Genomic DNA, 18104 nt, shown 5'->3' with positions numbered 1-18104 from the left:
CACCTGTGCGATGTGGAAGTCATTGGGGGAGGCCTGTGTTCAACAGTGGACGTCCTGTGGCTGAAATGATGATGATTATTCTGATGTAACATTGATACCTATATCCATTGAAGAGTAAAAAGCATCCACCACAAACATTCGAACATTCGCATTTATAATTTTAGCAGGATTTTAACGTGAAGTTAAATCGCCGCTCACGACAACAATGCCTTTTCATCAGCTAACTAGTTTCGAAGCGATGCTATTATTAAGTTCTACGTTGTATCGATTCAATTAAGATCTGTTTAATAGTTTCGGCATCTTTGTGAAATCACTTGGAATATTGATGGTGTTTGCAATATCTTCAATAATTGAAGTTATTTGGCAACAGATCTGTAGGTGTAGCCAGTGTAACTACGAGTATGCCACAGAATACTTAATATTAGGTACAGGTAGCCGTACTTTTTCATTTCGTTCGATTCAGCCAAATGACGTCCACTGCTGGACAAATGCCTCCTTTATTATTTACATCATTATAATTTATACGAATATCTTAGCTAGTTTTGACTACCTACCTTTTTACACAATAAAGGTACTGCTATGTAGATTGTAGGTAGGTACTTAGTAACGTAAAAACATTTATATTCCTGTAAGGTATCCTTAAAAATTTAATTTATTTATCGGCCGACCCAAAACAAAGTAAAAACCATTTCATATTACAAAACGAATCCCGGTATTCCCGGCAAAGACGCAATTCCACGGGCGTCCTTATTCTGATAGTCTCCATTGCCCGGGACTGTCGATGGGGTAATTTAAAAAACTTAGGTACACCCTACGTAAGACGCAAACGGTATCTCTTATAAATATTTGATACAACCAAGCAGGGATATTTGCCTTCGCATTGGCCGCGTACCGCCCCCGGCGCTATAACCTCGAATTTCTGTTCCGAAGCTAATAGAATTTTCATTTCAATAGCAAATCGGCGAATGGGGAATATAGAGCGAATATAAAGCCATTCTCCGACTCGTGATATAATTTAGCTTTAATTGAAACGACCTTCTGAGATTAGTGATTGCGTTGCTTCATTTAGATCGACTGAATTGATTTTCAATATTTAATGAGCATAAACCTTACTGGGTCGGTTTGTTCCCATATTGTAACGTGTCAACAAAGCGCTAAATGTCGGATTGTGGGAACACCTAATTTTCCAGCTTAGTAAGCAAATGTAAATTGAGCCGATGCGAAGGTTTCGAACGTAGGTAAGTGTTCCCAGAAAGACCCTTTTACTATAATAATATAATTTATAGCAGATTTTCACTATCACCACACCTATTATAAAACAAAGTGCTTTTCCTGTCTGTATGTCCCTATGTAGATATGCTTAGATCTTTAAAACTACGCAACGGATTTTAATGCGGTTTTTTTATACATAGAGTGAATCAAGAGGAAGGTTTTTAAGTATATACATTGTACCTGTGCGAAGCAGGGGCGGGTCGCTAGTAATAAATTGGTGTTATAAAAGCTCTACTACGAATTACCTTACAGCAACTAAAGAGCAAACGGTGGCTTACTGAAAGCGCCAGTTAAACATTAATTTATTAATATAGGAAGGCAAAGTTACCTGAATTTATTATTATTAAGGTGAAATTCAGGCCTAACTTTATTAAGCTCAACTGAAACAATGCTCAATCGATTTTAACAATTATACCTACTCATAGATTGATTATATTCCAATCTTTAGACCAATCACCGACCTTTTCAATATTCATACTTACATACTACTGTAGTGTCGTTTCATCACCCGACTGTGCCAGAAACAGATTTATGTTTTTTACTCTGTAATCAAACTATCGAAATTAACTTCACTGAGCTACTACATACTAGGTACAAACTCGGGTAATATGTCGATTTTCGGCAGCAACTACAGGAGCCCATTAGCAGACTGAGGTTGGTATCTCAGATTACCTAATAGATTTGTTTAATAGTTAGGTGTAGTATGCTTCAGGTTGGAGAATAATTATGTTTTAACAAGATCCTGTCATTTTAGTGTAAACTGACTGTAATATTACTTATATTATAGGATTGCCATTATTCAGTAGATAGCATAGGTAACTCAGTACCTCTCTCGCCTCGTCTCGTCTCGTTTCAGCCAAATGACGTCCACTGCTGGACAAAGGCCTCAGTACCTACTATATTACGATCTTCATTGGTTGGGTTTTTATGGCGGTCAAGCTGTAGATCCTGGCTACACAGGAATTGCAGTGGTGGGGACGAGAGGTGGGAATAGTCCCGTTACTATATTACGAGTATAATAGGGGAGTAGACACGCTAGTTAATCATGATTTTATATTTTCATTTTGAGCTGTAGCTGTTTCACCTCACTCACCCATCAACTGAACGAATTATTTCTAATATAGGTAATAGAAAAAAAATATGTTTATTTATTTTTAGTCATTCAAAAGTCGTAGTTTTTTGTAAAACTTATAAGTGTGTAAGGTCAAGTTTAAAAAAAAAACTTTCCTCGTATTCGTAACTAACGCCCGTATTCACAAACATTACTATGATGTCTCACAGTACGCATGGACGCACATGGTGACACATGAACCAATCACAGAGCTGTGCTGTGCGTTCAATTTGCTGCTTCACCTAAGCAAGCATCGTGAATACGGGCGTAAGAGTGAGTCCCTCCAGCTCATCTCCTAAAATGTACAAATTGAAAATGTTTCTTTGCTTATCTGACTACATTTTCAGTTTTCAGCAATTTCGTTCGACGCGTACAAAAGCCGGACAGCGGAGTATGAAAATGTATTTTAATTTACTCGTTTACAATCTCATTCAAGGAGTGGCCCCGCATAAGTATAGTAATTAGGACGCTCTTTGAGATACATTTGGATGTGCCAGACACATTTTATCTCTACAAATAATAATATTTGTATTTTAACGTCACAGCTTACTTTATCTCTGCAAATGTTTGTATTTTAACAACACAGCTATTATTTATACAGGTTGTCCTAAAAAGTAGTGTCAAGCAGAAGGCCAGAGGTATAGCATCACTACAAACATAACTCGAAAACTATCAAAAGTAGTGGTGATTCGGGTAGCCCTAGTGATGCTCTACCTCTGGACTTCGGCTCGATGATACCTTTTGTGACACCCTGTATGTGGTTTAATGTGAGAATATAAATCATCATCATACGAAACTTCCACTACTGAACAAAGGCCGTCCCAATGATTTCTAGATTGGGCAGTTGGCAACGGCCGGCATCCAGGGCCTTCCTTATGAGGTCATCGGTGTCCACCTTGGGGCAATGTTAGAATGCAATTATTTTGTTGTCGGTGTATTGACTGTTCTTAATACACCCTTTACATTAATATGGTACACACATAAAGATAGTATCCCTATAAATAAATAGATTATACGAATGTAATTGGTCGGTAACACCTTTTTAACATTCATTGTTCAACACGGTTCCTTAATTAACTTGAACACGATATAACATTTTATTCGGTATTGTTTCAGGCCTCGGACCGGGCCTTTGTATTATTGTATCCGTTTTATTTTACATTCGATATAGTCATGATAATACCGACCTTTTACTTAATTTATTTAAACAATTGAAGGGGTAACTAGACAAAGGTGTTATCTGACAAAACTGAAGAATTGACTTTTTTGCATGAACAATTGAACATAGGTTTTAAGTGATGATAAAATCGACTAATGAGCTCAAAACACGCAAATTTTGTTACGTGTCAAAAATAGAGACCTTAACAAAGGTGTTATCTGACAAGAATAGCTATTTTGATTTTAAAATTTAACATTTTCAAACACTTAACTCATTTTGAACTTTTTGTTAGTTAAGACCTTTGTCCACTCAACCCTTCAATTGTTAATTGCAAACGTGCCAGTACTAAAGTTATGTAAACAGTCGCTAAAGCCTATTACCACTGAAAACTTAAAAAAAAACAGTTTCAAGTGGAGTTTCATTATAATCGACTCGCCTCACACATTATTCGTCATCCCAATCTACTAGAAACACAAACATTTGCTAGTAGTCGCTTTAATAACAAGGACAGGTAATAATCGCAATGTTTACCTAAACCGTTGCTTATTATACTTCCAGGTAAGTACATAATCCATGCCGACGTTCCCTCCAGCTGAGTGAGGGAAGTCGAGCCCGCGTGTAAATAATTAATTAGTTTTTGCACACTAAAGCTGGAGTACTTGGCCTGTAGCGGTGATGTTGAAATTTTAAAACGCAACACGATCCGCGCTCCGTGGAAATTCAGCCGCTTCAGCGGTTCGCACAGCGCTTGTGTCGGCCGCTCCACCGCACCGGGCCGCAAGAATACATAAATTATTAGGCCAGCTTATTTGTCAACTAGTTAATTTCACGTGCTGTATTATTACAAGAAAAGTAGGTGCTTGTATTAGGCGGGAGCAGTAAACTGTAGGAAAATTATAATTATAAAAAAATATTTTCTGTAAAGTTTAAGTTGAAAGATTTTATACTCAAAGTTTTTTAAAGAAGCCCTACTGCTATATGGATATTAATGAAAAATAAACGGCAGTTTTATTGTAATAGCATTAAGCTTTGCTTTGAACACTTTTAATTGTGAATTTTTGTAGAGTTTGTTCAATCGTTCAAATACTTACTGGAATTACTACGAGCTGCCACATTATAAATGACCTTTGATTTCAACTGCTTTAAATTTAGAGACTCGAAGTTCAAAATACATTGTAAGCCACATATTGCGGTGCGGTGACTGACGTGTGTGGGTAGTACGTCAAGTAGAGCTCCATGATACCACATTACGTGGCATTGGTTAGTTACCTTGCAATGTAACGAATTTAACAATTAGTATTTGTTTATTTAAAAAATAACAAGGTTACAATCCCTTACACTGCTTTCCGATGAGCATGGACTTTTATTGGATGAACCGACTTGTAATACAAGCAGCATAACTAGATTTTAGCTTAGGAGTTTTAGGAGAAACTGATTTTTTACTCATTGTAGGTATTTTTACTCCCGGTCACTTCATCATCATCATCATCTCAGCCATAGGACGTCCACTGCTGAACATAGGCCTCCCCCAATGCTTTCCATGTTACCCGGTTGGTAGCGGCCTGCGTCCAGCGCTTTCCTGCTACCTTTATGAAGTCGTCGGTCCACCTTGTGGGTGATCCCGGCCACTTGGCCACAAATTGCTTAATTTGTACACCACAAAACTGCTCACTTGACTTCAAAACGTACCTTCTATCATGTAAGATACCTACAAAGTACAGACATCTGGGGGCACGGCAGTGCCCCCGCCAAGTCGAGCGCGAAGCAAACACTGCCGTACCATCCTTTACTGGAACCATTTCGCCGCATTTTCAGGCCTCTATTTGAGAACCTCTGGATAAGACCAGAACCCTGAAATTTTTGTTATCTAGTAAGCTATAATCACATACTTAAAATCCAAAATTTCAAGTCTGTAGGTCATTTAGTTTCAAAGTTAAGCGAAAGCAAAGTTTCGCATTTATGACACTCACTCACTCACTGATGATCATCAAAATAGAACTAGTACTTCCCATAAACTCAGAGAGCTGAAATTTGGTACAGAGTTAGGGTTTAATGACTACATAAAGGGAAAACTATAAAAACTAGGAAAATCGAAGATCTGGAGTAACACCACATTCATAATCAATACTACTAGCGCCACACCGGCACCGTGGTGTTCGCCTATACCGCTCACCGCTAGATGGCGCTAGCGTGAGCGTCATTTTTCTGCACCGCGGTGTCCAGATATTTTTTCCTTTCTAGATCGCCCCGTCGATTAAGTTGAATGTTGTGTAAATATTTGAATTTCGTTGAATTCGTTTATTATATGGTGAGGTTGGCTAAGGTTAAGTTATTAAAACAACTTCTGCTTTGTTGTCCATTTTAAAGGTCGTTTAGTTTGTTTGTGTTTAATATCGTAAAAAAAATGTCGATAATTTTAAAAGAAAAGACGACGACGTTAAATAATTATGCCACTTTCTACAAAAAGAAGTGAAATCCCACCAAAAACATTCTGTAAAAAACTAGCCAAGTCTCGATGGAGCTGCTTGTTTATCTCTAAAAAGTAATGAAATCTAGACAAAGTCGTGCCAAGTCTATGGTTCCTTACTGCAATTTCTTTATTATTATAGTTAATGTTGTGTGACTTGGCCGTTGAACAATCTTTATAAGATAATCATACATAAAGTATTATTGAAATACGCAGCTTTATCAAGCCTACTTGATTAGTTATTGAATCAACGTTTTCAAAGTGGCAATTTTCCATCGTCAATGGGTAGCGGTTCTGGCGACAGATTGGTGCAATGGTGTCATGGAGCACCTGGTTTTGTACCCTTCAACGGCCAAGTCACACAACACTAACTATAATAATAAAGAAATTGCAGTAAGGAACCATAGACTTGGCACGACTTTGTCTAGATTTCATTACTTTTTAGAGATAAACAAGCAGCTCCATCGAGACTTGGCTAGTTTTTTACAGAATGTTTTTGGTGGGATATCATTTACGGACTTAACCAACCCACCCGAAGACGCCGCGGCGTCTTCGGGTGGGTTGGTTAAGTTGGTGGGTTGGTTCTGAACGAACGGCGCGCCGTTCGTTCAGAGAGCTCGTTTGCCAGACCATTCTAGCGAACTAAATGCGTTAGTTAGACTTATACATAGGTATTACAGAACTAGCGATAACATCTTTTAAAAGAAGGTCTAAGTCCCAGAACTGGTACTAAATAATGTTACAAAGTTTGTAGGTTGTCAGAACTTAGTTAACCAGCCTATAAACAGACTGAATTTAGTCAGAAACTTATAATTAAATATTGTAAATGCACCTACAGCGGCTAGGTGCGTATTAATTAACAAAGTTTTACTGGTTTCTAAAACTACTTAATTGGAACACTTATTTCGAAATAATATTTAATTATTTAGGTAGTACTTAGGCCATTTCTAAGAAATTACGCTCAAAACAGATTGAAACACTAAAGCCTTAGATTGTAGTTCTATAAATATTGAAATTCTATCAATCAAAGGCTTAAATCTAAGCCCAAGATTGAATTGCTTTGTTTTGAAGCCGTAGTTTATAAAAAAATATGCGTAGACACAACTAGGTCCAAGGATATTTATTTATTTAGTTTACTATTATTTACTGTCCTCCTACCTATATTGCCAACCTATTCCTTGTCAACAAATTATGTGGAACATTATTACTAATATTATTTTCTTCGTACGAAAGTCCTGAAACGACCTGAAAACGAAGTGATTGAGTGCTAAAATCTGGGAAAATAGTAAGGTCTCTACTTAGAAAATAATACAAGTGACGTAGGTACCTACCTATATAGGTACTAAATTTATTTTTATTTTGTTTTGTACTTGCATCGAATAAATACTTTTCTTTCTTTCTTTCTTTCTTTCCAATGCTATAGATAGAAGTCTCTAAGTACCTACCACCTATTAATTATTGAATACCTACTGATAGATAACTTTGAAAACATGCAAGTTAAAGAACGATGACGTAATGCATTGGACATTGGACCCTCTTATTATGGACCCCTTTTAGAAAGAAAAAAAAAAGACAACGTCTGCATTTTGAGACCTCTTTTATGTGAGGCAGGTGCTATGGACGCGTGACCCATAATATGCCCATGTAAAAAGATCTGACTGAGTCTAATTCAGGATATTTTCAATATATTGTGGATTTAAGATACATACGGGTATTACTGATTATCTCTAGTAGTTCGTAATTCAATTAGCGCTACGCTGACTGGGCTTCCGAAACGTCTAAATAGCATTTAGTAAAAAGTCGATGCTCCTAGCAAAAAAATAAAGGCAATGTTGCAAGATAGCAACATCACGAACATTTACTACAGTATCTTGTGTTACTTAATTGACAAGACGTGTATGGTGGATCAAGTTAGGTTACGAGTTTAGGTATTATTACATAATTTATTTCTCTAAGTACTCCAACTCACAAATAAAAATTTGGCGTTTCGTAAGGTCATTTTAATACGAATCTTGAAGTTATCCAGACTAGTCTCTGATATGAGTAATGTTAGTTGTTCCTAAACCTGAAATAACTTACAAGACACCCACTTGGGTAAATACTAGCAATGAGTTTCATAGGCAAAGATGTACGGTGTCTGCATTGCAGCGTTTGAACTGGGTGAGATAACTTAGATTCTTATCGGGAAATTGAGTTAAGAAGGATCCCGATTCTAAAGAAAGGCGTATACGATAGAAAACGGTGTTTATTTTGTTCATCTACGGTTATCAGTTGGTAGTTTTTTGGTGGATTCTTTTTTTGAGCAATGTTTGAGAAATAATCTATTACACCACGGTCGCGGGTTTGAGTCTCATACACATAGGCACTTAGTCTCTCAAAAGCATAAAACTTTAATAAATACTAGTAGGTATGTACTGATTGGGAGGCATATTGTATATTATGTCAGTTAGGATTGAACCCGGTACTTCCAACTCTAACCACTGAACAGTATTAGAGTTGGATATTCAGGGATTTGTCATACAAATCCCTGAATACAAGTTCCTAGTAATATTTTTTTTAATGACCACTTTCATAAATTAATTTACTCAGTCTTTAATATTCCTATCAATCTAACTAGGTATTTTTAATCTTACAATAAAAAACATAATTAAAAGTAAAACAATTTATTTCATTTAACACTAACAAGCTTTGCAATAGGCAGTCAATTCATAATTCCAGGAAGATTTCACAATTACATAGTATGACTAATTATTTCAACAATTTACATGGATTAGATACATTACAAACATTATTATCAGCATTTCTAATGATTATTTTCTTATCGATCACATAGAGATTCAGTAAAAAAATACTTATTAACATTCGATTTATGGTTCAATATAAACTGGATATTTTGCAGTATCATGCAATTCTACATCATTGATGCATTTGATTAACCAATATTTATTAACATGTCTCACGCCATCGGACATTTTATTTTTTAATTTTTGCATCTTTTTTAACCTAATTACGTCTTCACTGTGAACCAGGTAATCAACATCTGTTGATCTGATAGATTTGACAATCGTACCTCCATATCCTATCCAATGCCTCTCAAAATGCCATCTCTCCTTTTCGGAAAAGCTCAAAAAGTCTGGATAGAAGCCCAATCTTTTATCTTTGAAAGGATCAGGCAATGGATTTTCAGGGAACAACTCGCACTTAACATTTTCTTTGGAGTCATTGTCCTCGAAACTTGTATTACAACTGTCCTCACTTCTAGTCTCAGATTTGTCATTAGAACTGTCTAAATCTTCTTTCTTTACCTTCTTCTGTTTAGGCGATTTTTCTTTTGTGATGAAGTCGTCCATTTTCTTATTTTTAGTGCTTTCTTTTGGTTTCTTTTTGGGTGGTTCAGATGTAGAAGTATCAGACGCTACGTCTGCCAATTTGTTAAGAAGAGACACATCGGTCTTTTCTTTAGACGTTTTGTATAAGTGCTTCAGTTCTTCTAATGAGGTAGCTGTTTTCCAGTCTTTGTCATCTCTTATCCGCGTCACTCTAGGGAATCGAACCGATATCCCATCAGCTGTATGTAGGTTTGCTTTAGTTAACTCTGTGCCTGAAAAATAATATTGTAAATTGTAAGTATTTTATACACATCACCTTTTTTTTTTTTTTTTTTTTTTTTTTTTTTTTTTTTTTTTTTTTTTTTTTTTTTTTTTTTTTGAAGGGACGCGCGCTGGTAGCTTGAGGAGCTTTTCCAGCTTCACCGGGCAGAGTGGCGAGTACAGAAGGTACTCTAGCCGTTTGGCGATCGTCGGTGCGCGTGCCGACGAGGCCGAGTGTGGGCTTCGCGTAGCGAAGCCCAGGCTCGTCCGCGTCGGCCGCAGACCGACGTTCGCGATCGGGCCGTATCGAGCGCATAAGGCGCCCGATCAGTGGCGAACCCAACTAGAGGGTTGCCCACCGCGGTGTTGGACCCAAGTCCAGCCTACGGCGGGCTCACTCTAGTGGGCCCGATCGAGGGGACTACGGACGCGGCCTGAGGGCGCCACGGTAGGCTCGGACCTCGGCTCAGGCCGTGTCCGGGGGACGGATAGGGGATAATATGGGATACACATCACAGATTTTTACACCAGACAAATACAACTCGCAATACCTATGAATCAAGTAAATTAATGGTGTACTCTTTAGTATAAAATACTAGCTTTTGCCCGCGGCTTCACCCGCGTGAAATTTAGTTTGTCACATCATATTGTCATAAATTATAGCCTGTTATCCTGAGTTATAAACAATAATACCTTAAAGTTTCATTAAAATCCGTTCAGTAGTTTTTGCGTGAAAGAGTAACAAACATCCATCCAGACATCCAAACTTCCGCATTTATAATATAGTAGGATAATATTAGTAGGATTTACCTGTGATCTCCCAAACAGGTTGGTTCTTGGGGTCCAAAGCAACAAAATCGGGTACCATTCCTTTATTGCAGTCCAACCAATTAGGTACCCTATTATATTCCTGAGATATTTTAGTCATAAGCGGCCCTAGTTCTTTTTGTAGTCTTTCTAACGTACTGTCGTCATGGCCTGTGTGAACTTTGGTTACTGTTACCCATATGTTACGTTTTGTGTCCAAACAGCCCATAAGGAATACTGACATCATTCCACCCTTTTTACCAGTGCCTGAAAATGAGTAATAGTTTTGTGCATTGTCGATATATTTTAGGAATATTCATCTTATTAAATAAGGGGGATTCCCTACACTATTGTACCATCTAATAATAACTAAACCAATTTGTAAGTAAACTATGCAACGTCAGAAAGTTTCAGGTACAGTACAGAACCAGTTGTTCAAAGTTAAGAATCTAAAATTTGGTTGTAATTTTGTTTGCTTAAGTTTAGCTCTTCAATGAAGTTAGCTTGTTAAAGTTTCAGAAATATGTAAAGATACAATGATGTGGATAAAAGCCCAAATTAAATACAGAATAAATAAAAGGTAACACAAAAAATATTCGTAATATTATATTTAGGAGTTAAGTTCGCCTTTTGTACTGCAACTTTTTTTTGTATTCAATAATTTTTTTAAATTAATTAATTAATGTTACTCAGCATACTAACCAAACCAAGCTCCAAGTACCACAAGGTCTGCTGTGTCAGCCATAGCTCCATCAAACAAATAGTCCTTCTTGACCTTCAGCCAATGTCTTTTGCCTGGCTCATAGGTTGACTCCAAGTCTTTTAACACTAGGCCCTCAAGACCTAATTGTAGTACCTGGAATTACATAATCATTATCTTTTTAATTCAGTTTAAAAAAAACCCCTCTCAATTTACTAGAAGTGAAGTTTACATTAAAGGTTTTAATATTGTCTTGTTTGTGAACAGTGAATGGATTAATTGATATTTAGGTACTTAATCAAATTAAGCAGCTTATAGATTAGCTGAAATTAAAAATTAAGTTTATTTCTAAACATAAGATAAAGTTTTAGTTACCTCTGCAATCATTTTTGCCAAATCAGCTGGTTTTTTAATCAACTGCTGTTCTGAGAACATAACATGGTTTTGAACTTCAACCATATGATCATGAAGAATCTGCCTCCTCTTCCTAATAGGCAGATCTATTAAAACTTTTCCGTTATAATATAAACAATCAAACACAAATAAACATACTTGAGCATCCTTAAATTTGGATTGCTTGTGTATGCCTAATGTACCAAACGGTAACGGTTTCCCAGTTTTTACATCAACCATCAACACCTCTGCGTCCAATATCATGTCAACGCCTTCTGGGAATGCCTTTGGCAGGTAATCTTTAAAATGACTCACTTTATGAGGCATTACTGGTTTCAAAGCTCTGGAGAAATACTTGAATTCACTGCCCTGTTTGTGTACTTGGACTCTTTCTCCATCATACTTGATCTCTGAAAACATTCCGTTAGGACATTTTTTCATGGCCATCTCAACAGATTTACAGGCTTCAGCCAACATGGGCAATACAGGGGTCATCAACACCAATGTAGCCTGTACACTTTTCTGCGTAGCATCTTTATGCTTAACTCCAGTGTTGTCTTTCATAACTCTATCTAAAACCATATTCAAATCACGTGAAGTTTGAAATACATTGTAAGCGTCAGGGTGAACTCCATCTAAAATATGCTTTGGGCCAGCATTTATTCGAAGATCACCTTTTATCAACCGAATCAACATTAATATATCATCTGAAGTACATTTTCTTACTATTTTCTTGAATTGATATATTTGCTCCTCTTCTCTAGTTAGCCGTGATAGTTCTTCAAGGAAGTTTTCAACGTCATGAATAGTTAATGTACTATCGGTTGCTGGTTGTATCGTTTTGGACCGTGAAAAGTAATGCTGAATAGTTTGAGCAACGTCTCCTTGCTCTAGATGAGTTAGCATGTCATCATGATCACAGCCGAATATTCTTGAAAATAACTTGACTAGCTGCTTGCTTTTTAAATTGTACACCCTTTTTGTAACCTGAGGTAATAGTAATTTACACCACAATGCTAAATCTCCTTTGAAAGAGTTCCCATCAGTGCCTTTTCTAAAGAAGTTATTGACTGTTGAAGTTTTATCCGTGTATGCATCGACCCTGGATATTTTCTTGCATAATGAGAAAAATGTAGAAAACTTGTCATCATCTGTTTTGACGTCTTTTTTGGTATCACTGACACCTTTTTTAGCATTACCTGGACTAGATACGTTGGAAGAATTGGAAGTATTGGCGTGAAATGGCGATTCATTTTTCAAAACTTTTGCTGTGTATTTTCCACTGTTTTTCTCAGCGTAAACTTTTTCCATTTCATTAATCTTTTTAAGTATGAACTCTTGGTCATCTTTGCTCAAAGTTTGCCAGTTTCCGATGTCGTCTATTGAATCTATGCGCTTCGTCGTAGGCCGCTGCTTCAGAAGGATATTCATTAGACAATCGATGTGGTACCATGACTTCATTTGCTGGTTTTCTCCGTAAGGACTTGGAACCACTTTTGCCATACGAAGCTCGCCACTAGGACAGTTACCTTTACAACCTTTGCACGACGCCCGGCCTCCTTTTGCACGATCAACGAAAAAAGGTATAGATTCCGTCATTTTACAAGAATCCTTTTGTCGGTCTAGGAAAGTTACGTTATCACTGTCACTTTTTCACAATACGTTCTCACATTATTGTTTATTGAAATAATTTTACATGTGCAACATTGTGTATTATCTTCTACATTTTCAATCAAAACAAACAAAAACACGTTGAGGAGGAGACAACACACTCCATCATCATGGCATATTTGTCATTGTCAGTGTCAAATTGACATTACTAGTGCAACGACAATCACCCAGTCACAGTTAAAGGTAACAGTTTATATTCACGTGAATATCACATTACTTTCATGTATAACAAGAATAACAACACAAAATTAGTTATGTAAAAACGAATAATTTTATCAATCAAAATGACACAAGAGATTAAATTCAAGAGTTATGGAAATATTTAATATTCAAGTGTTAACATCGACATATTTTAGAACTCCACATCAAATCCTTACTCAATGCTAACTGATTAGAATTTAAATAATTTTAAACAAATATCCATCCATGTCACACACCTGTTATTAGAATAAATTTTTATCAACGTTAAGATTTTTTAATATAAAAATTACCCTGCTGGCCAAAGAACTAGTATGTGTATTCTGTGTCGAACAGCTAGGGGAGTGGCTCCCCTAGTTATTGACGAATCAAATTGACGCATGCGCGATGCGCGATTTCATATATGCGCAGTTCACGTGTTGTCAAACCATGCAAAACTTGTTCGGATACAACCCCCGTAAAGTTTGCAATACCAGAAATGTATTTTTTCTTTTTCTTTGTTTTAACTTTTTATGGTTCCGTACTTCAATACAAAATGAATAAATAATCTTTCATGTGTACAATAATAGTTTTTAATTATTACTTTAGTTTACAAATGTAAAACAGCTATTAAAATAGGTATTTAAATGATTTCTTTTCTTCTTTACAGCTTCATCATGCCACCAAGAGTTCAACAGCGACGGCACCAAACACGGGACCTTGACTTCGCCGCACTACCCGTCGCCTTACCCTCCTAACACTCACTGCCACTACGAATTCTTCGGAAGAGGAAAAGAGCGAGTTAGATTAGTATTTCAAGACTTCTACTTACATAAGTCAGCAGATGGCTCTTCAGAGTAAGTATCAGAACAATAACTGTCGGCTATTTAGAATTAAATTCTCGAGTCACGATTTTTATCCTGGTCAATAACTAAAAAGTCTTAACCCTCCTTCTGGCGCAGTCGGGTAAACAAGAATGCACATCGAGTTTTTATTTTTATTACTACATCAATAAAATATAAATTGATATCATCAAAAACGATCCCAATTTCACCTTATGGTAAATTGACTTCATGGTAATCAAAATCAATTTCGTTGATTCCAGCTGCACAAACGTGGATTCACTGCAAGCGTTCATCTACGTCGATGGGCGACTGGAGAAAGTGGACATGTTTTGTGGCATCAGCCTTCCCAAGCCTATCATGTCAAATGGGCCCAAGTTGATGCTAGAATTCCGGGGGACCCAGTCTTCGAGATACGCTAGAGGATTTAAGATATCTTATTCATTTGTAGAAAGTGAGTATTAGATTTAGAACTTTGTCGTAGTTATAGTGTTAGCGATACAAAATCGGACTATGTCACTTATGGTATACTATTACTTATTCTGTGCTTATGGCAGCAGAAAGGTCATCCCTTAGCACAGGCAGAAGCCTTAGCAATGTTCTCCTTTGGGTTGCGTGGTTTTTTAAATGCTTTCATCTGCATCACTTAACGGAGAGTCTAGTTAAAATTATCTAAAAAGCATAATTAGGAATTTGTATTAGAAGACAAGTGAACATAAGAGTAATAACATGCACACCGCTCAAGGAAAGCCACTGAAATCGACTTATTAGCAACTTATCTAGTCATCATTTCAGCCAGTGTAATGCGCAGCTGTATTATGTATTAGATCATTAGGTGCCTACTTGTCTACGATATTAATAATGATTAAAAATATTTTCAATTCCAGATTTCGGAATCAGTACAGGAAGGCAGCTGAAGGAGTTCCCGTGTGCGTTTGTGTACAATAGTAGTGAGTCGCGCAACGGAACCTTCGCCTCGCCCAACTCTCCAGGCCCGTATCCACGTGACACAGAGTGCACGTACTTCTTCCACGGCGGGGAGACAGAAAAAGTTCACCTGCACTTCACTAGCTTTGAAGTAGAAGGAGTTTCACCGTAAGTTATATTAATTAGTAAGTGAGCTAAATTAATTTTGTCGACAAAATAACAAACTGATATCATTCACGACAAGGGCAATGCAAGCAGAGTTATTCGTCGCTTCAGTCCAATAACGTCCACTGCTGCCCAAGGCCGCCCCCAAGGATTTCTACGACGAACGATCCTGCACTGCCCGCTTCCAGTTACTCATTCAAGCCAATCACATAACTTGTAGAAATAGGACTTGGGAGAAGTTCAGTCAACTAACATTATCTGAAATAAGTAGTTCCAGTTCCTGAAGTTTGTAGTTTCTGAGTCTTAACCCTCAAACGTTATTATATGTGTCTTGCTAATTCCGTTCTTTGATTATACTATAATATACATACAATGATGATTTATTTTTTGTTACAGATGTGAAGCCGTATCTGCTAGTGACTACGTTGAATTTTCAAACTCCATGACTGAAGATAGTAAATTTGGAAGATATTGTGGACAAAGGAAAGAGTTCCATGTAGAGTCAGAAAGAAACTTTTTCAAAGTGACGTTCAGGTCAAACGATAGGCTAGACGGGACTGGGTTCAAAGCTATTTATCAGTTCTTAGAAATAACAGACAAATACCAGGCGCCAATGCAAGAAGAAGCTTCAAGCTCTATGTGTAAGTTAATAAAAAAATAACATAATAATATATGTACCGTCTAGTGGTAAGAGCAGCTGACTCAGATCCAGAGGTCCCGGGTTCGATTCCCAATGGAAGCAAATTAAAACTTTCCGCTCGGTTCGGTTGGTGTTACAAGGGCTTGTTCTCTTAAAATTAAATTTGCATTAGATTCGATATGCTTTATTAATTTTATTTACATGGAGTCTCGTCGTCGTCTTACCTACTATGCAAGTTACAGTAGCATTTACAGGACTATTATTATATTATTTGACATAGGGCTCCTAGGTTAGTTAGGACTACTCTAGGTTAAATTAACCAACAATATATTTTTTTTATTCCCAGGTATACTTGGTCATCGTTTACTGCTGATCGCCGTGGCATTAGCGCAATTGCATTACCAATTATATCATTAAATAAAGTGATATTAGAATAATTGACATAGTGTATAATCCTGTATATTTTGTATAATAGCATGTGCCATACACCTGTAATTACGTAGAAATGCAATATTTTCTATAATGTTATTCTTTAAGTTTTTCTCTATACTATTACCAACTAAAGCAATACAATATGGAACACAATAAAGATTTTATTAATAAAGGCACGTCGTAACAATGAAATTAATAATTTGAAATTACGATGCATTTTTCATTTTATTTTCCTACTGCTTAAAATTATGTCCAGTATTATAGGTGGCTCAACGAAAGTTGAGGCGAACACGTACTCACGCTGATGTAATATTTGATTTTGAATACAACACAGTACACATTCAATTTCAAATTTCGAACTACCTCGCTCTTGTTTTAATGTCTGCAAATGAGACAGAAAAAGCACTTGTCAAGCTTTAAACCTACAACAGATACATCTTTGCTGTGTTGATTCAAGTCCCAAGTTTCGTTGCGCGACCAATAGAACCTAGTAAAACATAGACAGAAAATATAAAATATTCCTATTCCTCTTGTCTACCTATTAAAATAATTTAGCAAAAAATGAAAATATTTTTATAATCTCCGGCAATACTTCTTGGTAACGACAGTTGGGTTCGGTGGTGAGTATGTATTGTATCCGAACGTAATTTTGGCTGCAAATTTTTTTTGGCGGGAATTGAAATTGGACGATGTGGATCAAAGGGATCAAAAAATCGCCTGGTTGTATTTCACTTAATAAGTACGTGAATTCTCATTTAAGTACTATTTATCTAGTTGAAGTCTACAGACTACAGTTTAGTCTACTTACTTAATCAAAAGTTGAAATCAAAGTTTTTATTCGTGCAAGGAATGGAATGGACGTGTATAAAGTCATAATCACTTAACCTATGTATTAGTATTAGATAAGTATTATTCTGTATTTGTTGCAGTAGAAAAAACTCTTGCTTGGTAATATTGTTACAGTTGGTGCCGCTCCCCTTGTGTATGTTGAACTTGGAAGTAGTCAACAGTATCCGCCATTATTGTACTAAGTATTTAAGTCATTAAGCAAATGTAAGTAGGTATCATGAATTCAGTACTTGTAAAATGACAAAACAATAGTGAATAGTGTGCCGCTCAAATTGAATCTATTATCTGAGACTAACCTTCTGGCGCAGTCGAGTAAAAAGTACCTAGGCTATAATCGTTCCTACTTTTACAGTTCCTATTTTACAGTTTGGTTTTTCAAGGCGCGACGGCTTGGGTAGGTCCCATCCCGGTTTATTCCCGTTGTCCCCACCAGGCTTGCCCACTGGTAAAAATTTAAATTATTTCTTATTCCAATAGGGACACCATTGGCCGGAGGAGTGGCAACAACATGAATAAAAAAAAAATTAATTATTTTATTATGGAAATCCTTGGGAGGCCTTTGTCCAACAGTGGATGTCATTGGCTGAAACGAAGGAACGAACGAATTATTTTATTAAAGTCCGGTTGTCTACTGTATTAAATTATTGAGGGTGGGTCAAGTCTAACTTCGCCCGTCGACTAAGCTAACAGCGGGCAAAAGGAAGACTCGCAGGATCGAACCCGCAACCTCTGGCATTGTAAAAACTCCGGTGAGTAAACTAACTAGGTACCCCACCTACTAGGCCGAGTAATCGTTTGCTTAGTAAAAGTCGACCTAAATAAGCTATATTTTTTTAAATTTAGTAAAAACCGTGCTTGCGTGCGGGAATAAGACTGAAGATGAAATTACTTGATTAGAGAAA

General features: G+C 36.7%; 2 protein-coding genes across 2 annotated transcripts in view; one reads left to right on the top strand and one right to left on the bottom strand.

Moving 5' to 3' along the window:
• The window catches only part of LOC135076834 (suppressor of lurcher protein 1), a 181677-nt gene extending 165115 nt beyond the window's left edge, over window positions 1-16562 (top strand). The window contains exons 7-11 of the mRNA XM_063971304.1: window positions 14018-14204; window positions 14453-14643; window positions 15077-15284; window positions 15678-15922; window positions 16268-16562. Coding sequence (XP_063827374.1) covers window positions 14018-14204; window positions 14453-14643; window positions 15077-15284; window positions 15678-15922; window positions 16268-16338 — 902 coding nt within the window. The 3' untranslated portion in view covers window positions 16339-16562. The remainder of the gene's footprint in view (window positions 1-14017; window positions 14205-14452; window positions 14644-15076; window positions 15285-15677; window positions 15923-16267) is intronic.
• Window positions 8831-13298, bottom strand: LOC135076831 (DNA ligase 3). Its single transcript, XM_063971298.1, has 4 exons — window positions 11482-13298; window positions 11109-11262; window positions 10410-10673; window positions 8831-9610 (listed from the first exon to the last, which is right to left on the bottom strand). Exons 1-4 carry the CDS (start codon window positions 13096-13098, stop codon window positions 8877-8879), a joined length of 2769 nt encoding a protein of 922 aa, XP_063827368.1. The 5' UTR covers window positions 13099-13298; the 3' UTR covers window positions 8831-8876.
• Window positions 16563-18104: the final 1542 nt, after the last annotated feature.

The sequence above is a fragment of the Ostrinia nubilalis genome, chromosome 12 (genome assembly GCF_963855985.1).
Source record: "Ostrinia nubilalis chromosome 12, ilOstNubi1.1, whole genome shotgun sequence".
In the NCBI taxonomy this organism is placed as follows: domain Eukaryota; kingdom Metazoa; phylum Arthropoda; class Insecta; order Lepidoptera; family Crambidae; genus Ostrinia; species Ostrinia nubilalis.
This window is presented reverse-complemented; position numbering and strand designations above follow the sequence as displayed.

What these genes read in the sequence shown, in the direction of transcription:
- LOC135076831 (XM_063971298.1), bottom strand. Translation starts at nt 13,098, where the DNA reads ATGACGGAATCTATACCTTTTTTCGTTGATCGTGCAAAAGGAGGCCGG. An exon ending in TGGCAAAAATGATTGCAGAG is followed by an intron (nt 11,263 to 11,481) that starts GTAACTAAAACT and finishes ATGTAATTCCAG; the next exon opens with GTACTACAATTAGGTCTTGA. An exon ending in ACCTGTTTGGGAGATCACAG is followed by an intron (nt 9,611 to 10,409) that starts GTAAATCCTACT and finishes ATTATTTTTCAG; the next exon opens with GCACAGAGTTAACTAAAGCA.